Below are 22,200 nucleotides of genomic sequence, written 5' to 3' on the forward strand. Positions count from 1 at the left end.
AACGTAGTCCCAATATACAAGGTTGACAGTCAAGAGGCACTGAACTACAGGCCAGTTTCCCTAACTTGTATACAATGCAAGGTAATGGAGAAGATCGTGAGGAAAAGGCTTTTAGGGCATCTGGAGGGAAATAACTATGTAACGCACCACCAACATGGGTTCAGAGATGATAAATCGTGCCTCACAGGTTTACTAGAATTCTATGACTATATATTAATATACGAAAGTACTTAAGGAAATTCCTGTTTCAATTCTTCCTCCGTGGTCTGACGCTCACTTTTTTAATCACGCGCTGTGATTTACACCATATATATTATATATGTATAAATATATATATTATATAGAATATATAGAATATTTATCATATAACTTATTTCACACGTATTGAACAGTGAGAGAATAGCTTTAGTTACCTCATCCTTTGTGTGTATTTATACCTCAAACTTATTTTAATTCTCATCTTAGGATCATCATCATGTACCGTAACGTTAGAAATGGTAATTTAATCACTACTCACCATTTCGAGGCAATAAAACTTCACAGAACGCCCAAATATAAATTGTTTAGCCTAAAGAACATTGGGGTTCTGCCCCTAAACAATTAGGTGGCTTATATCATGTTAATTATACTAAACCAACGAAAAACATGAAGTTTAAAATAAAACTATAGCTGGTGCTATAATTTTCTTAGATAAATGATTGCGAATGTCCAGTTCCCGAGACTATTGTGCGCTACTATCATTTTCCACCACCACTCGCAGGATGGGTAAAGGGGTGAACAATAAATGAACTACATAGTTAATTTATTAACTAAAATCGTCTGTTGTCTAAATGCATTTTTAGTTATTTTAAATTAAACGTCTAGTTACCCGGTAACATTTCTGAAATCTACAGTCCTGTTTCTAAAAAGTATTTCTGAACATTAACTTTTTCCAATGAACAAATCCACAAGGGCCGAAACGAGGGTTCGAACCTATATCCGAGAGGATCCCAGACGCTGTCTTAATCGACTGAGCTACGACATGGTAAAAGAATTGTAACGGAAAGTTCTACTGACCTTAATGACGTCACGGCCCTTGTGAATTTGTTCATTTGATGCATCACGCTATTGTGATTTCCGTGTGTAACTTACTCAATTTGTATTCATAGTTTCATGTTAATAGTTTTAACTCCCTTTTGTTATCTCATTTGTTTGTATATTATAACCATGCATCTACCCCCTTCCCAAGTCTTCGCCTTTCTAAATAATTTAAATTAAGTCCAATTTTTTTTCTCTCAAAAAGAGACTTCCAATTCCTGGGATTAACTTGGTCACTCATTTTGAACTTGTCCATTATAGTATTGTCCAAAACTGTGCTGCACTGTCTAAATGGGGCCTAATAAGGGCAAGATAAATCTAAATAATAGCACAAGATGTCAACTGCTGACGCCTCCAGATATGAATGTTAGTATTCTTATTCCGAACACTTAAACATTTATTTTCGCTTAAAAGATCTCTACTAGTCACAACTACATTTCTACTATTCGGATTTGGCAATTACAATTTAGAAGAAATAATTTTTTGTTCGTGTAAAAATCTAAATTTGTAGCTTTGCAGACTACAAAAAATGACTTTTTACCCGACAGTTACATTTGTTAGCATTAAACAAACCCTCTGCCAATATGCAACCCTCTGCCACGCTTTTGTAATTTTTAGGTCATCTTTTATATACCTTGAGTAATAGCCCAAATTTATCTATCTAGCAAATTTGCAGACGGCACTAAAATAATGTTCTTGTCTAGTCCTGAATCGAAGTCATTTATATCATGGTAACCCAAGGTTCCACGACACGCCTTGCAATACTTTTCCAGCTGCAACCCCCACATTAGTGTTGACCCCCCTTGACACAACCCAAGCCCCTCACAATGGCAGTAAGACTGGGACACTCACGAGGTATGTTGAGGGAGCCGGGGATCTCGCCGTAGTTCTGCAGCTCTTGGGGGTCGCGGACGTCGATGAGCGCGATATCGCCCGCCACCTGCAGCGCCCTCAGTTCCTCATAGTCTAGTTCCGTCCGCCGGTTGATTCTTCGTCTAGATTCGTGAGCATGAGTGAAAGCTGGCGCGTGGAAGGATGTGGGAGAGTGGGTAGAGGCGGGCATCATAGTCGGGGCACAGGTGTGGGAGGCAGACGAGGCATGCTGGCTGCAGTACCCACACGCTAGAATGAAACAAAAAGACGTATCACCTTCCGGTAGTTGAACTCCTCCTGCTCAAAATAAACACAGGAGTATATAGTAAAAAGTATTAGGAAAATATTGTAATCCATATGGGTATCTGAATTAATTATGTAATAACCGATTACAAATGGATTGTATTTAAAAGTGTTTAAAAAGTTTGATATTTCAATAAGTGATAATTTTTCATATTAAATACAAAAAATAGGCTTAATTCATGTAAATTTAGCAAATTTTAATTTACATTAAGAGTGCATGATATGAAATACTGGCAAGCTTCAAGTTCAAGTAAGTTTATTGAGACAAGAAAACAAAAAATACATCTCAAAGGGATAGAGTAGCTTTGGCTATTTCTACCCCTCATTGGCAAGCTTCCAAGCCGAGGCGCGGGTTTAATGGTGGCACTAACATCAAGGTCAGGGACAACAACCCTTCCCAACCCCCCCCCCCCATGGTCACCCAATACCTGTATATACAAGCGTCAGTCTCCGCACATGGTCCTACAGCCCCGCTTCTGTGCCAGGTAAGTCCATTACGGGCTCATCATAGCCCGTGCTACTTTGGAACTTTTGTTCTAAGTAGCTGAATCTATAACAACAACCGCACATGGTGGTGAAAACTAATGTCTCAACTTTGTGGCAGGAAAGTTTATGACTAGAAGAGAGGTAGATCAAATTGTCTTGGTGACTGGCGGAGCTCGACAACACTCGCGTTATTTAGGTTCCGTCAAAATCTTCCCGATAACAAGTTATTAACCTTGAGAATGTGACCTAGAGCGTGTATGCTCCCTCTTGCTATACCCCTATATACATGAGCGGAGGCGTGTATACACAATGTGTTTATTATACACGAGATATTGCGTGATTGAGCCATTTATTAAAATTTACTGTGCCACGTGTCAGGATTTTTTCCTATAGTTTGAAAAAATATAAATCAAATTGAATTAACCATTTAAGAATAATTTTAAGTTTACTTTGTTTACAAAATGTCAAGTACTGTACATATTCATTATACCGACAATGTAAACAATTAGTAACCCGCTCCCACCTTCTAGGAAAGAGGGTGTCAAGTGTTCGTGTCAAGTATTGGTCCAACTCCATATTCTAATCAATAGCAAGGCATAAAGGGTGTCAATACTGCCACACTTTAAAAGCGATAGATAGCGCATACAAATGTAATTACAACAGCTAATTAATAAAACACTAAGACGAAGGGCTATTTTGTGAAGATTCAAAAGAATAATTGCAAAAAAAAATTGTTTTCAACTTTTTCCAAACAAAATGTAATTAAAAAAAATCAAAATGTTTTCCCAATTTTGAAATAATTTTGAAAAAATTTGAAGTGAAAAAAATAAATTGAATTTATTTTTTTAAAGACTAACTAATGATAATAATAAAAAGTAATACAATTTAAAAAAAAATAAAAATTAACAAATAGTTAATAAAATAAATGAAAATCATAATACAAATAAAAATACAAATGCGAAAAATAAACATTTATAAAAACGATAATTCGGGGGACAGGCAGGCAGAGTGTATTTATACAAGTTAGGCTTATATCGAGGTCCCCCCCCCCCCAGGATGAAACACCACCACAAACCGACTAACTCCTGGGGACACCTACTAATACACAGACCGTGTCAGCAAGGCGGACAGCCCGCCTGCTTTCATAACTGTTTCCCGTTTCGGAACTTTCCCTTCACCTGTGCCTCTCCATTCTCTTAACCCAATAATAATAAAAGGCGCCTACTTACTGCTAGGTGAACAGGGGCATTAGATGACAACTAGGAAATGCGCTTAACCATTTCTGCCACGCCCAGGATTCGAACCCTGAATTCGCGACAGAGTCGAGAAGGAACCCGACTGTACTCACTGGGACTTTCTATGCCATATCAATGGCCTTAGGCATATCTATCACACTAGCTTACCTGCAAGGGTAACTAGTCTAACATAAGTACTAATGTGTGTTAGGAGATTCAGATGCAGCAATATTAGTTGTATACAAAATAGCGGTAGTGGGGAACAATTATTGGAATGTTAGTCAGAGCACTTGTGAACTTTGTATATCAAAAGAACTAATTCACCACAAACTTATCTTACATAGGGACAAGATGCGAGGCACCGACGACAGCGATTTGGCCAACACCTCCATCGTCTATGGTTAAAGACAAGCCGTCCGGTCAACACTTTTACTTCAATAAAACTAGTTGTTCCCAATTGGTTTCTTCAACAAACCACCTTGAAATGTTATTATTTTCAGCAATTTCCTTAAGCACCAATTTGTAATAAATGCAGTGATCTGGGGAGCGAGTTATGACTTGTGCTGCTGATCTGCTGCAAGTGTTTCAGCAGTGATGGTGGTAAGAGGGCCCAAGCCCCGGTCTGTCTTTTGACAACCTCTCCTGTCCACGGCAATGTTGCTCTTACTTGCTCTAGTGCCCGGGATAGTCTCTATATACCCTCCCACCAGTCGTGCCCCCTGCCCTCCCCGCCCAACACCGTGGGCCAGACTACCTTCCCGACAGTTGCCAGATCGCAAAATAAACCTTAATAACTTTCACTTAATGATTTTCTTGCAAACACCTTAAACACTGCGAAGTAAACCACAATTTCATCACAAAATACGTGGAGAAGTTAACCAGAAATGTAGATAGTGTATAACAAAATCTGACGAGTGTAAGGGGGGGGGGGGGTGATGTGTTTACGTCTGAGAGCAACACCCCCCCCCCATCAAGGCCACACTACGTCAGTGGGTCGGCACCCACATGGTCATTCCTCACCCCCCACCCCCCACCAACCTTTGCAGAAATTCCCCCACCACACACATTCTACACATTAGCAGTCCAAACTACAACGCTTAAAATGTGTAAACAGTCACATTTCAGTGATGAGTTGTCACCAAATCCTAACAGTTAGGATTTGTCGACTGTAGTATTGACTGCATATTATCTATTTAGTTTGTTTTATTTATACTAAATACACAAGTTACACATTCTTGTGTGAGTCACATGTCATCCCGTGGACGGTAATGGAACAGGTTACAGAGGTACATAATTCATAATAAACCACACCACACAAAGGTGTGGAACTGAACGCCAAAACTAATGTAGCTAAGCAAGTTACCTCTCACGGTGTTCAAGACGACTTTTGAAACTAAAAGGATACCTACTCAACCTGGCTATGACCACCAACCAGACCGCCTGGTCAGAGACCGAGCCGTGGGAACATTGATCCCCGGAAACACCACCAATTAGATCCTGTACCTTAATTCCCCATATCACATATGATATGTACCATATCACCCCATACACATCGTGTATGGGGTGTATAATGGTGGGAAATGTTACCAAGATGCATAATGGGCACGAACCGAGCCCTAATATTTGTAAAGGTGCACCGCCACGCTACAGGTGCACCGCCACGCTACAGGTGCACCGCCACAAGAGTCTGGTCACAACTGGTCTCATATCTCTACCTCCCGGCTAGCAGAGGTGTCGATAACACCACCACCACTAACTAGTTCCACGCTCACCCCTCCAGTTGTCTACCTCTAACCTGGTATTTTTTCCACATTTCTGCAATTCTGTTATTTGTACTTTTCGCTATTGTGAACTTGCAGTCATGGGCTGAATTTGGAGAAAGATACCAGCGGATAATTTTCAGAAAATTTTCACGCTGTCTTAAACGTTGTTTTGATGTATCTTATAAGTACTCTAAATAAGAAATTCATATAAATACTTGCATTGAAAACCCTGACAGCCCACAACGTATTCGTATTTATAATTATTTATATTTGCTTATTTCCCCGTTTTCCCTACGTGTGAAAACTTTTGATCATAAAGAGACGAGATATAGTATACATAGCTCTAAGAAAATGTCTGTGTTCAAAGTTGGAGGCCACACGATTGGGCCTAGCCTCGCCCAAATTGGCAGATGGAATGGTCTGGGGTACTGGATGAACACAGGCTGGTCGGTGTAGCCAGAATTCATAAGTGAACGCCGTGCTACGGTCACATTCAAACCCCTGTGACCTCGGGATGGCGTGAAGTCACACAGGGTTCTGTACTCGGTCCTATCCTGTTTCTGATATATGTAAATGAGGAACGAGTCTATATATCCAGAGCCTCAGGAATCTGTACACCGGTTGATTAACAGTTGAAAGGTGGAACCAAAGAGCCGAAACTCGACCCTCGCAAGCACACTTAGGCGAGTACGACCATTTTTGACATTGCCCGCCAGCTACACTAATAAATATTTTCAAAAACATTCCAAACAAATTTCTTACACTAATATGCACCATTATTCACCAATCTCGGGAGAAATGAACAAATTTCCTGCTGTCAATAATTTGCCCGTACTCGCATAAAACAGACGAGTTTTTCAACAGCTTCAAGTTTCTCAAGCCACAACCCTTTATCAAAGGGGAACTATTCTTTAATATTTCACACTACTAAACTCTTCTCACTTGCGACCACCAACACATAAGACAATTCTATTTTTTATAAGACAGAGACCAAGACGGACAGTCAGAAGATAGATTGATGGATAGTTGGTTAGATAGATGGACAGACGAATACAGGGATGGCTATATAAATGATTAGATGGGAGAGACTTGGGCAATGCCGGGTAGCCCTCTAATTTTTATTTATTTTTTTATTATATATATATATATATATATATATATATATATATATATATATATATATATATATATATATATATATATATATATATATATATATATATATATATATATATATATATATATATATATATATATATATATATATATGTGTATATCACGAAAATAAACACGTGATTAAGAATGTGACAATGTCACATATATATATATATATATATATATATATATATATATATATATATATATATATATATATATATTACACACACACACACTGTAGCTACCGTATGACCAACACAATGGGATAAATTTGGCCAACAACCAAATATTCAAATCGGGTTTTATTTCGCCTCTAAATATCCTAAAGCACAATATGTTCATAAAAATATTACAATGTTCCACTTATCGATATGATTAACAATCATGTTATATAGGCATACTAAAATCCCCCCCACCCCCCTGTAAACTTTTTTCTTTTCATTACAATACCAACATGGGAATTATAACATTTCTGCAGCTATAACATGATATTACCAGCCAAGGCCTGAGGTCTGGTACAGGTTAAACGGGTTTGTTCGCACCTCTGAAAGCTACGAGTATACGAACACTCCGACCACAGCTCTTGACATAAAACACTGGGACAGTAAGGCAGCCTTTACTGTACAGCGGCACCCTTACCTCGCCAGCTGATGCCCACCCCGAGGTCAGGGTCTCTCACCCCATCATGCCGGACAGTTATATGCAGCCCCATGAAGCACCGTTTCTACTACACGGCTCTGTATGAGTAACTTACCACAATATAACTGTATTTATGCTTATGTAGAGCTCAGAATATTAGGAGTAACGTACGTGGTACAACAGTGAATTTGTATGTGGGTGGTTTGGGGGGGGGGGGGGGGGGAGGGGAGGGCATAGCTATCAAGCTATCACCTAAGCCTTGGACCCTGGCTGGGCTGCGGGTGTAAAAACTCTGGAAACTAACGGCAAGTAAACTTATAGATGGCCAAAACCTTTGCATTTGCGTGACGCTTAATAATGTTTAGTTTACTCTATTACAGACTCCGAACTGATCCTCAGCCACAGAATGCTCTACACTAGTGGTGAGCTTGTTGCATACCATTTATATTTGTCCAGTTATGCCCCCAGCTAAGTGCCAGTTATGCCCCCAGCTAAGTACCAGTTATGCCCCCAGCTAAGTGCCAGTTATGCCCCAGCTAAGTGCCAGTTATGCCTCCAGCTAAGTGCCAGTTATGCCTCCAGCTAAGTGTCAGTTATGCCCCCAGCTAAGTGCCAGTTATGCCCCCAGCTAAGTGCCAGTTATGCCCCCAGCTAAGTGCCAGTTATGCCCCCAGCTAAGTGGGCGGGGGATGCAAGGTACAGTCACCTGCAAGGCTCTACCTGCAGTAAGGACACTCAATACTTTTATTGCATAATTCACAATAAAATAGTTTTAAGTTATTATGCACCCCATACCAATCGAACGCGTGGTGCTGGTAAAAAGGTTAGAGGAACATGATGTGCTCTGGAAGTGAACCCCAGAATTCGTTTAGCAAAGTTAAAACACTGGCGATCTAGTTACAGTTTAACAAAACGGTTTTGGCTAGTTTAATGGATGTGCTAATAATCTGGTCGACACTTGCCAAGGTCGATCATCAATACGTAATACAATCTCCCAGATATACGTATAGCCGAATAGTAAAATCTACGATCGATTATACTGATTGATCCATAGATACGCGCCTCTTCTTGCATGGTAGTATGATTGATGACATGGCTAGTGTAGACTTTAGTTTCCTTCCGTACACAAGGAACGCGAGCATCAATATTTATGAAGACATTCACTTGGCACTCTTAAGTGACGAAACTGACACCATCCAAGCATCGTTACCAACCAAGACTCTCAAAACATGATAGCATCTAGAATTAAAATTATACAGCAATCTCCAAATTACTTAAAAGTCTGAAAGCATTATAGTCGAGACAAAATTAAATAACACCTGTCATAAACACGCCAGGAACTCTATTTCTAGCATCCGATGAGAAATTTCTACGATAAAGTTTAGCGATATATTTTAACGTTAAGGAAGACTATATCGGATGGATAAAAACCAAACGTGCAAGCTTTCTACATGTACAATTACCACGGACAACATTTGTTCCGGGTATCTGATCACTGCACAGTGATTTCTTAAACGCATCAGACCCAACTAACAACTATTTAATCCACCAAGTTTCTCACATTAACTATATACATGAACACTTCTCTCCACATCATATTTCTGACCATCTTGCCATGATCGTAACGCTGTCCCAAAACCCTGTGACCAATACAGGTTTTCTATGTCCGGAAACAATGGTTTCAATCTTTCCGGGACTAGTAAAAGAAACAAACTAGCAATAACCAGATTAGTTGTACAGCATTAACATTGCATATCTTATCGTGAGGTCAAAGTGATTGCATCATTCATACCTGCTCCTGAACAAGTTAAATTCAGATTTACACATTTTGATATCACGATCAACTGGACATTCGTAGGTAATCAAAATACTGATGAAACGAATTAAGAATATTTAATTTCGTACGAGCCAACGTAAAAAATTAAGAAAAATCACTGAAGAACGCTAAAAGATGTTAATGGTTTGGGTTGTGTTCGTCTGATAACTGTTTGTCCTATATCCTCTTTCCTGCCACACTCATACTTAACAACACTAGTTCGACAATCCCATTATTCCTTCCAGTATAATTTAAGTGGCAGGTTGTGGCAGTTGCTGATCTGCGCCAAGCTCCATACAGCAGACATCCCCCCCCCCCTCCCTCCCTCACAGCCTGTCAGTGTTCTCACACATTACAGTACATTGCTACAGGTATAAAGACACTTCCGATACAGCAACTGGACTGACAAGTTATGCAAGAAAATTGTCTAAAAGGAATTCAAGAAGTTTTATAAAAAATGAATTTCCAAATACAAGTAAACATAAGTTTTGTCCTTGGCAAGTTATGGCAGTGATTATTGCACAATAATATACTGTATAATTTACGTTCTTATTAGAACCAACGGCACCGGAGTCCAGCTTGCTTAAATGCAAGTCTTTCATGTATTAAACATCTTCAGAGAAACATTACGCATTCATTAAAATACATTTAATAGGCCCAATTGATAAAAACAATCTGTACTTTTTGAAAATTGGTTGTAGTAGTAGTAGAAACAAAAGTATACTTATGGGGTGATGGGCTTTTCCCCATAACAAGTATTTATCCTAAGCCAAGTCCCATTTCATGCCCAGTTTGAAGAAATATTACATTTATGACGTACCAAATAATACCAATTCACCTTTGTTTAATCCAAAGCAAAAACTGGCCGATTGTGAGGCACCAGTGTGGCGGCCAGCACGGTGTAATTAATATGGAGTGAGAACAGGTTCGGGTGAAAATAATACCCCAAGAAAAGCGAGCTGCTGAACATTAAAAAATACGTAATAATGGAATTACCAAAAGATTAAGAGACTGCGATTAAAAGCAGAAAAATTCCGAACACATAAAAGCTATTACAAATATCATGTGCCAGATAGAAAGGACCATTGGCGCTGTGTAAACAGTAGAACCTATCACACCACTGACCCTCACAGTGGCTACACTAGAGATGTAAACAGTAGAACCTATCACACTACTGACCCTCACAGTGGCTACACTAGAGATGTAAACAGTAGAACCTATCACACTACTGACCCTCACAGTGGCTACACTAGAGATGTAAACAGTAGAACCTATCACACTACTGACCCTCACAGTGGCTACACTAGAGATGTAAACAGTAGAACCTATCACACTACTGACCCTCACAGTGGCTACACTAGAGATGAGGAATGAACTTACCGTGACACAGTATGACCACAAACCCTGTGTGTACTTAGAATATTCTAGTGTGTGTGTTCTGGGCTATCTTAGACCGTTATCAAATTAAACCATTTGGAGAAATTAAAGCTCACACTGAATGAAATAATAAGCTACCTTATTACTAAAGGATAAAATATCCAAAGTCCTTGCACTGAATCCATATTTCACTTCCAGTAGATAATTGACATACGAGATTAAGAAGCTACAGTAGTGTATTGTGAAAACTAACAGCAGCTTTCATATGACCCTGTAATATCTACATAGTTAAAACAATTATGTATAAGCGAAAAGACTTACCATTAATGTATAATGATTACCTGTAAATAAATACATAGCTATTGAAATGGAACAATGTTAGTAGCTGATACTATAATAAGGTACGCAGAATAGATGTAATTGTTAATGTAATTAACTCCGCTGAGGTCTGATAAAGACCTTTTACATCCTCTGTAATCTATCTTTGCACTACCGGTCACAGGATGAGTATGGGGTGCATAAACCAGCCGCAACAAAAACAATCTTCCATTTGGTAGAAGAACGTTAACAAAACCTTTTAGATCTGAGACAAAGTGAAATCAACACTAATAATTCCACCTACCATAATATCGTGCAAACAGAGCCACACATCTGTGGATCACCCAAGAAACAGACTCCTAGATGTTACCACGGCTCTGCTTAGATTCGGCTATAAGTATCTCGGAGATTTTTCCATTACCTGCTGATGTAGATCTGACCATGTAAACTCAACAAAATTATTCGCACACCCTCCGTCACTATGGCATTTTCCCCATAACCAGTATTTATCCCAAGCCAAGATCCCATTTCATGCCCAGTTTGAAGAAATATTATATTTATGACGTACCAAATAACACTAATTCACCCTTGTTTAATCCAAAGCAAAAACTGGCCGATTGTGAGGCACCAGTGTGGCCTCACAATCGAAATTGTGAGTGTTTCAAAGATACGTGAATTCAGAGACAATTCTATCACAAATGTTCAAGACATGTGTAAATCTCTAAAAATTATCGGCTACAAGATATTTTAGCCAAATATCCCGAGGTTTGCTAACTGTAGATAGTAACTAAGTGATTGTAATCTATCCACCGCTGCCCACTAGATTGGGAGAGAGGGGGGGGGGGGAACAGAGGAGGGGTAAGCGGGATAAACACATTGTGACACTAGCTCTCTACACGTGTCAGTTGCTTACTTTAGGAAGTGTACTTGTGGTCTGTCTCGTTCACTGTTGATGTGACTGTGCATTATATTTTGTAACTAGCTCAAGACTAACTTGAGCTCAATGCTTAACTAAATGAATTTTGGGGTTTAGTCCGAGCCTGACAGCTGAGTGGACAGCGCTTCTGATTCGTAGTCCCGGTGTTCCGGGTTCGACCCCCGATGGAGGCTGAAACAAATGGGCAGTTTCTTTCATCCTGATGCCCCCGTTACCTAGCAGTAAATAGGTACCTGGGAGTTAGACAGCTATTATGGGCTGTTTCCTGGGGTTAACAAAATGGAAGCCTGGTCGAGGGGACGCTAAGCCCAGAAATCATAAGATAACCCATTATGTGCCTCTAACCTTTGCCACTGCCGCCCACAAGATGGGTATTGGGGTGCGTAATAAATGACACATTTGGTGTTTAGATCAGCGAGATCTATGGCGGCATCTCGCCAGATCACTTCCAATCCCATGGCCAGAAGAAAGGCTATCTTGAGGTTATCATGAAATGGTTTCGGGGCTTAGCTTCTCCAAGGCCCGGTCCTCGACCAAGCCTCCTTTTTGTTACCCCCCCCCCCCAGGAAGCAGCCCGTAGTAGCTGTAACTCCCAGATACCTATTTACTGCTAGGTAACAGGGGCATCAGGGTTAAAGTCTGCCCATTTGTCTCCGCCTCCACCGGGGATCGAACCCGGAACCTCGGGACTAGGAATCCGAAGCGCTGTCCACGGAGCTGTCAGGCCCCCAGCTCGCGACACGTTTCTGGGCGGGGTTTCACAAGATCAATACTGCACAACAGTGTCTAAAAGATTATTTTAACAATTATTTAAATGTAAAAAATTCTCAATCACAATACTGTATTCACATTTTAAATCTCTAGAATAGACACACATTAATCATAGTCTATTTTGTAGAGGATGTCTTGGGATTTTTCAATTTGATTTTCTTGATACACCAAATACAAACTTAGGATAGAAACTTAAATGAACACTAATAGTGCTCAAATTTATGATTGAGCATGTCCACGTTCCCCTTTAATGCCTTCCTGGAGACTACAACACGTTTAGTACAGTGTACACACAATTAAGTAAATTATATAAATGCCTCTAGAGAATGATGGATATCAGTCTTTTTCAACAATGACCATCAGTACCGTATAAACTATTATTAACCTAACCTTTGGGTTACGGATAACAACTGTCTTGACTTCACAACAGAATCTGAAGTTTGAGGATACAAGCTCTACTAAGAGGACCATTTATTCCCTAGTGGATGGCTTCACGAAGCCATACTCAAGTGCCCTCTGGGTAGCTGGGGCACGCAAGCCTTCACCAGGGTAAGGTGCGTGTTCCAAGGAGTGTCCTTGTTGAACACACACTACAACCCAACTCTTACACAACTACCTTTCATCTTTGCATCTCCCATTTGTAATTCACCACAACAAAGGCGGCAAACAATTTAAAGAGGCAACCCAGAATGTTGTAACATTAGATGTTATCTGAATACAAATTTTACCTTATTACTACATTCAACAGTAGAGTAAATCCTGTTAGTTCAGTGACAAACGATACAAATTTAAATCTAGCAGAGGCAACTCTATAACGGAGGGAGTAGTGTCGAGGAGAGATTATTATTAACATCTTCAGGCAAAATTGTAATTAAATTATCAATAATCCAAGGAATTCGAACAAGTCTTATTAGAGTGAGGATAATGGTGGTATTCACCGTCAGACAGGACAGAGGATCATACCCAAGACAATAGTGTGGAGGAGAGTGTAAGGTTGGGTGCAACAGTGGGCGACCTTGTAGATCATTCACTACCAACACTACCACCCACCAAGGCCGTCTGGCTGCTACACACCAACACGGAAGACCACCTCCACTTGCCAGCACACTGCCAGCCTCACACACGAGAACATCAGCAACTGATCAGCAGTGTACTGATCACCAGCAACACTGTCGTATAATACTGAACACCAAGCTGCGATGGTAGACGGGTCTTGCCTCAGGAGGAGCCGAGTTTATTGTGCACCTCATACTTGTCTGTCAACGGTATCATTTTTAATATTATTACAGAGGGCAAGATTCGTCAGACCTTGGCGTTGATTTTGTTACCAATAATATCTAACCTGCACACATTATAATGTCAGTTACAAAAATTCCTTGCAGTATCAATGTATTTACAATAAAATTAGAGTAACGAACTACTATACTATAGTATGCTATAATTACTATATTACAAAATACTATAATAGAATTATAGAAGATGGGTCATTTGTTAATATAAAATAATTTAAATATGGGGTACAACACCCACATTTGTATTGGTGTTCTCTCTACACAGATTATCCATTAGGCTCGTGTATGTTATTATCTACCGGAAGCTCAGCATGGACACAGACCAAGGATTTCATACATCATTTGTAATTATATGACTTGCCATTTCCTGCAACTTTAGATTTTTCTAAATGACTCAATTTTTTCCAGTCCAAGACATAACTGTCTCCCCCCCCCCTCCCTGGCCTTTGTCCACACCCTTTACTTCCTCTAGACCTGTGAACAAGCCACATACCTGTAGCCAAGTTGTATTCCAGCTGTGACAACGTCTGTTAGTCCACCGATTGTGTTACTTGTCCCATATAGATCCTTTGACACCATTATAAGCAATAATCTGCTAGTTCCTGTTGACATTATTCTGTCTTCAAACTTATCTAAGAGTTCGTCCAATGGCATTTTTAAAAGGTTGTATTTGATAGCCCAAAATTATTTACTGCAGGCTTAACAAGGGCATCATGTAATCTACAGCATTTTGAATGACACCTTTATTAGTATGAATATTACATATACATGAATCTGGCTTCGGAGACGAACACGTTCTCATTTGATTGTAAGCTATTTACCGCTAGTAATGGGGAAAGATTAAATAATTAAGATGTCAACAGTTTTAAATAATTATGAATGCTACCAGGATAGCTAACAGGTCTACTAGCAGAGTGGATGGATGCCCAGGTACTATCTTTTATAGTCTTTTCAGATACATTACACTCCTATCTTTACAGGGATGCTGGGTTGCTCAGTGTGTAACTATTCAATTAAATCTGTACTATATTAATTTTCGTGGTGCTCTTGCTATTTCTGTAATTCCTATATACCGGCATATTTAATTACTGGCACCTAATACAGTAACTCTGGTTTTACATTAACTGTGCCTGTTAAAAGAGGAATATAGACTTCGGAGTCAATAATTCCTAACCCCCAACAGGTTATCCTATTATTAGTACTCTGTTTCCTCAGCATAGACACGAGGTGGGGACCATCCGGGTTACTACTTGGATTGGAATACTTTAAGACAATAGGCGGACTGGAAGCAGGTGGTAACACGTCATCGAAATATTGGTCATCACGATTTTGAAGATTTTACCCTTAGAATAAACACTTACCTTGGGCTCGTGGCAACACACACACACACACACACACAACACCTTGGGCTCGTGGCAACACACACACACACACACACAACACCTTGGGCTCGTGGCAACACACACACACACACACACACAACACCTTGGGCTCGTGGCAACACACACACACACACACACACAACACCTTGGGCTCGTGGCAACACACACACACACACACACACACACAACACCTTGGGCTCGTGGCAACACACACACACACACACACACACACAGGGACCAAAGAGCCAGAGCTCAACCCCCGCAAGCACAATTAGGTGAGTACACACACACACAACACCTTGGGCTCGTGGCAACACACACACACACACACACACACACACACACACACACACACACACACACAACACCTTGGGCTCGTGGCAACACACACACACACACAACACCTTGGGCTCGTGGCAACACACACACACACAACACCTTGGGCTCGTGGTAACACACACACACACAACACCTTGGGCTCGTGGCAACACACACACACACACAACACCTTGGGCTCGTGGCAACACACACACAACACCTTGGGCTCGTGGCAACACACACACACACACACACACAACACCTTGGGCTCGTGGCAACACACACACACACACAACACCTTGGGCTCGTGGCAACACACACACACACACAACACCTTGGGCTCGTGGCAACACAACACAATAAAACGGCCGATATATTTTCTTGTCCAAAACTGTTCTCAAAAGGTAAAAAAATATAATTCAACATTGTACAGAATGCTGCCATAAACAAAAACTAAGGAGTGAAGAGGACTAGTCCACTTGACTAACCCCACACAAGTGGATTTGTGTGCACGAGTGACAATCACACACACAATCATCACACACGGTTGAGAGGCGGGACCAAAGAGCCAGACCTCAAAATTGAGGTCTGGCTCTGTCAAAATATCAAAATGGCCTGCATGAACCTGTGTAAGTTATCATTCAGACCCTTGTATACCACATATGTAAGACCAATCCTGGAGTATGCGAGCCCAGCATGGAGCCCCGTACCTTGTCAAGCACAAGGCCAAGCTGGAAAAAGTTCAGAGATATGCCACTAGGCTAGTCCCAGAACCAAGAGGCATCCCTGGAAACAAACCGTAGCTGTCTATTTTCTGCTTGTTACAACTTGTAATAAAGTTCTTACATCTTGGCTTAACGTGTTTATGACTTATTAGAACGTTGTTACAACTTGCTATATTGGTTATTATACCTGGTTAGGTGTTAAAACTTGTCCGAACGTTGTAGCAACTTCATAGTTTTGGTGTGTGTTTGGCAGGATGAGTTACGAGGAAAGGCTACGTGAAATGCACCTCACGACACTGGAAGACAGAAGAGTAAGGAGACATGATCATTACCTACAAAATTCTAAGAGGAACTGACAGGGTAGATAAAAACAAACTGTTTATGTACGAGAACATGTACGTGTATGTTTATGTATGTATGTACAAGAACATTATGTATGTTTATGTACGGGTAGTACGAGAACAAGGGGACACAGATGGAGACAGTACCCACATGAGCCACAGGGACGTTAGAAAGAACTTTTTCAGTGTCAGAGTAGTTAACAGATGGAATGCACTAGGCAGTGATGTGGTGGAGGCTGACTCCATACACAGTTTTAAGTGTAGATATGAGAGCCCAGTAAGCTCAGGAATCTGTACTCCAGTTGATTGACAGTTGAGAGGCGGGACCAAAGAGCCAAAGCTCAACCCCCGCAAGCACAAATAGGCGAGTACACACACACACACAGGTTTTCAACAGTTCTGCTAGAAATACGAGGTCCATGAACAATAAAGAGGTATGATACCAGACAAACAAATTACAATGCTATAATCGGATGCAAGAAGTACATATATAAAGCAAAATATTACCACATAACAGGTGTGTACACAATAGAAATACGTTTAAAATAAAAACCTGGTTATGATATGCAAAAAAAAAAAAAATTACTATGCCATATACTGTGCGATACATTTAAAAGGGGGTATAATGCTAAATAAAAGATCTTCCTAAAGGTTTTAAAAATATGCTTTCTAGAGATATTTAGTACCTCCGGAAGGTAACTTGAGGAGGGCGGGATGGTGCTGTAGGAGTGAGGCGGGCGTCTTCAACTGCCACCAACACCTCCTGCCAAGAGCTGCATGTTTAGGGAAAGTCCAAAACAATATTGTCATTAGTACATCATCTCAACCTTGTGTGTTATGAGATCATTTGTCAAGATGAAAACAAATGTTCACACTACGAAAGAGGGGACAAAATTATACATATATTTTGTTCCCTATATATAGGGAACAATATATATATATAATATATAATATATATATATATATAATATATATATTATATATATATTATATAATATATATAATATATATATATATATAATATATATAATATATATATATATAAATATATATATATATTATATAAAATACCCACCGAGAGGTCTCGCATTTTTCATTTTTCGCTTGGTCAAAGACATTAACACACATCCCCTTGGTCACTATCTTGAGATTATTTCGTGGCTTAGTGTCCCCGCGGCCCGGTCCTCGACCAGGCCTCCACCCCCAGGAAGCAGCCCGTGACAGCTGACTAATTCCCAGGTACCTATTTATTGCTAGGTAACAGGGGCATCAGGGTGAAAGAAACTGCCCATTGTTTCTCGACGTCGCCCGGGATCGAACCCGGGACCACAGGATCACGCGTCAAGTGTTCTGTCCGCTCAGCTACCGGCAGCCACTATTATTTATGTAAATCGAACCGTTCCAACTAGGAATTAAAATCTGGTCTGATAAATTGCATATCAAAATTAAATAATTTACGTAAATATGGAAAAATTTAATTAAAAATTCACGCAAAACAAGCCGCTAACCGGCATGTTTTGTTTAACTTTCAACATCCTGCTTCATGCTCAATTCACTGAATATCCATTACAAACAAAACCGAAGCCACGCAAGCATTTCTTCAGAAAAACTACAACACTGCAGTCCAAGCCATCCACCAAGAATAGTGTTGACAAGATCCCAAGGCTGGCAGGTGGGCGATAAAAATGATACTGGTAAGATATCCTTGCTCACCGTATATACCATCATTGGTCATGTGAAGGTTGAACACAAACATTATCAGCACAGGTTACAAGCCTTGTCAAAAATCATGATCTTTAGTTATATTACACGTGACGTATGTGAACCATTTACTTTTAGCCAATTTACAATGAACCATTTACAATGAAACAATAAATATTCACTTATTTCAGTATTTTTCTTATCTGCATACAAATTAATAATTCTATAATGATATATTTTAGCATGTCTATAATTATATTGTTCTAAATATTTGAAACTGCAAATATGCGTACAATGCTAACGAAACAATTCCACTAGTTATCATATACAAAAGCAACGCAATTATATGAAATGCCCAAATAACGAAAGTTTTTTTTTATACAAGTTAAATTTGCTATAACGCAACTGTTTAGGTACATTGTTGTACATAATGAAACGCAACGTTGTCTTAACCATGGTTTAGGTATATTGTGTAGTTGTACTATTTGTACAAAGCCTATCAAACACTAAATTACTGCATGTTGGAGCCCAGAGTATTTTCAATGCTTTGATTATTTCGCTAGAATGCAAACACACACAAAACAAGGAAATCCTGCAAGAAAATACAAGTATTAATTCTAAGTATAATAACACATGTAAAAGGAAATGTATATGTTTATCTCTCAGAATGTTTGGTAATGTTTATTGTTTGTGATGTGTGTATATGTATGTATTAACACGATGTACTGAACGGGGTGAGAATTGCTTGAGCTATCTCATCCCTTTGTGTGTATTTTACCTCAATAAACTTATTTCAATTTCAACACATGTAAACGCGTTCATGTTACAATATATATAATGAACCACGTTTGCTCATCACTTTAGTAGTTTCAATAATTTCATTAGACTTTATTTAATTGACTGACTTACGTGCCAGATTATATACAAATATTTTCAAGGTGGGGCGGGGGGTACAGAAATGGCTTTCACCTAATGCCTCTGATCACCTAGCAGGCACTAGTTACTCTAGAGTTAGGCAACTGTTGTCGGGCTTCATCCTGGTAAAGGTCAGTAGTTCGACCTTGGAAACTAAGTCTAACGAGCAAAACTATTTTTTTACACACACACACACACACACACGCACACACGCACACACGCACACACACGCGCACACACACACACACAGGTAAAGCTAGAATATGCAGCGGTTGTGTGGTGCCCATATCTTAAGAAGCACATCAACTGGAAAAGGTGCAAAGACATGCTACTAAGTGGCTCCCAGAACTAAAAGGCAAGAGCTACGAGGAGAGGCTAGAGGCATTAAATGTGCCAAAACTAGAAGACAGAAGAAAAAGAGGTGATATGATCACTACATACAAAATAGTAACAGGAATTGATAAAATCGATAGGGAAGATTTCCTGAGACCTGGAACTTTAAGAACAAGAGGTCATAGATTTAAACTAGATAAACACAGATGCCGAAGAAATATAAGAAAATTCACTTTCGCAAACAGAGTGGTAGACGGTTGGAACAAGTTAGGTGAGAAGGTGGTGGAGGCCAAGACCGTCAGTAGTTTCAAAGCGTTATATGACAAAGAGTGCTGGGAAGACGGGACACCACGAGCGTAGCTCTCATCCTGTAACTACACTTAGGTAATTACACAAACACACACACACTTTATTAAACTATGTGCCACAGTCAATGAAATCTAATGAAATTATCGAAACTAAAGTGTCTAACAAACATGGCTCATTGTCCGGACAAAACGAAATCATTAACTTTAGTGAAGAAAAGACAAAATATTCGTGGAGACAGCTCGCTGGAGTACGTTTAATTTCGTACATTTTTATTTATTTTTTGTTTGGAGGCCACTTGTCTTCATCAACATGCCATATCAACAGGCACCATAGCCACTTCAAGGTTTGGCTCGCCTCCTAGTCACACCCGAGGATACTAAGGTTCGCTGCCAAGTTGAGAGGCTACGTGCTTACCCTTGCTCTATATTTCAAACTATCAGACAACAAGCAACTCCCCCCCCCCCTCCCAAAGGACGTTGTTCACTTGCAAGTTTACGTTTGTTAAATATTCAATGGCTTATGAAAATATACAGCGTTTTTTTTTTAGGTCCACCTAGCAACGTGATCGCCAATCCAGTTATTGACCGAACCCAAGTGTTTAACCTGACTGAGCTATAAACGTTTACAACATCCACTATACTACGCTGTAGATATGCAACTCGCTTTATAGCTTTTCTCCACATTTATAAATTCATAAAACAACCGATTGATTGAGGAAGGTTAAGTCACCCAAGAGGTGGGCAGGGGCATGAATAGCCCGTAAGTATAAAACATTCGGGTGCAATTCAATATTCAGGCATTGTTATTCAGTCAGCACATAATATACAACTCCTCGCAGAAATCCAACATATAGGGAAAAGAAGCCTATAATCTAGGGCTGTCAATCACTAAATTGGATACCAAGTCACATTAGCATAGATGGTAATGAAAAGGCAGACTCTAGCAAAACCTGGTCTACCTGTTGCACAGGTTCAATTACCTTCAAGTTTTTCAGATGAAGGAACAAATCAAGAACAAAATACTCCCAACTATCAAAAGTCGCCGCAGAGCCAAAGTAGCGAAAGGAAGATCCACTGCGATATGGTACGAACAAGTCACTGAGAACTCCACTTTCAAGTCTGGCAAAAAGATATCCAGAGACATTGCAGTAGCCATACACAGACTCAGACTTGGTTACAAATGCTGCTGGGAGGTAATGAACCCAATAGTTAAAGAGTGTCACATCTGTGGAACAGAAGAAGAGGCGCCACTATTGCACTACTTACTGGAATGTGAAGCTACTGAAGCCCTGCGCATCAAACTTAACATTAATCCAACGACAGCAGCTGCATTAGATGCACATTCCACAGCCGCTACAATGATTGGAAAAGCCGTTGCAGAATGGGACTCGCTACTGAACATTCTGAAGCTACATCCGCTACCAAGATAATGTTATTAAAACAAGACTAAAACCAGTGCACTAAAACAGAAGCGAAAAAGAAACGGGGGGGGGGGGGGGAAGACCCCACCTCCATTTAAAACTTTGACCCAAATATCACAGTAACAAGGTTATCGCGAGGAACCGAACTATTACGGGCTCACCATAGCACGTGGTACATGGCCATTTCGTTTTAAGTAGCTAAATCTAAAACAACATTCAATATTTCAACCCATCCTAGTGCTGATCAGAAGGAGTAGCGACCGACGTTTATACGAAGAATGCTTCCCATTTAATTGTTCCAATGTTCAGGATCAATTACATTGAGCTAGACAATCTTTCAAGAAATTATGCAAATTACGCACTTTGTTGAGCTGCAAATGACGTCACCTGTTTTCGGGCTGGAAGTGCGCGCTCAGTGCACAGATGAAATTGACATTATACATCGCAAGAACACAACCTAGCGTGGGCCGGGATTGTACGCGAAGTGATCGCAACATTAACCTCATTTCACACCTACAAACTTGGCGACCGTCTTAAAAGCTAAGCCTTCTGCAGATACGACACTACGATTTTGGACTTACTCCAAACGCATGGATGATCGGATAAATTTTGAATGATTGATGAATATTAAGCCACCCAAGAGATAGCACGGGCATGAATAGCCCGTAATAATGTTAAATGGTGGTGGTGGTTTAGGATTCAGCTACTAGG

The 22,200-nt window shown here is 40.0% G+C and overlaps 1 protein-coding gene across 4 annotated transcripts in view; it reads right to left on the reverse strand.

The window, feature by feature from the left end:
* LOC123762622 (thiosulfate:glutathione sulfurtransferase) overlaps positions 1–22,200 on the reverse strand; it is a 42,874-nt gene that overhangs the window by 14,619 nt on the left and 6,055 nt on the right. The window contains exons 2-3 of one of the 4 annotated variants that reach the window (XM_045749237.2): positions 17,498–17,584; positions 1,930–2,199 (exon numbers count right to left, since the gene is read on the reverse strand). In XM_045749237.2, the coding sequence (XP_045605193.1) occupies positions 1,930–2,199; positions 17,498–17,584 (357 nt within the window). Of the gene's footprint in view, positions 1–1,929; positions 2,200–4,314; positions 4,644–16,657; positions 16,762–17,497; positions 17,585–22,200 lie in introns of those variants that run through there. The other 3 variants (XM_069332404.1, XM_045749239.2, XM_045749238.2) reach the window with 3 other exon arrangements.

The sequence above is a fragment of the Procambarus clarkii genome, chromosome 27, assembly GCF_040958095.1.
Source record: "Procambarus clarkii isolate CNS0578487 chromosome 27, FALCON_Pclarkii_2.0, whole genome shotgun sequence".
Taxonomy (NCBI): Eukaryota; Metazoa; Arthropoda; class Malacostraca; order Decapoda; family Cambaridae; genus Procambarus; species Procambarus clarkii.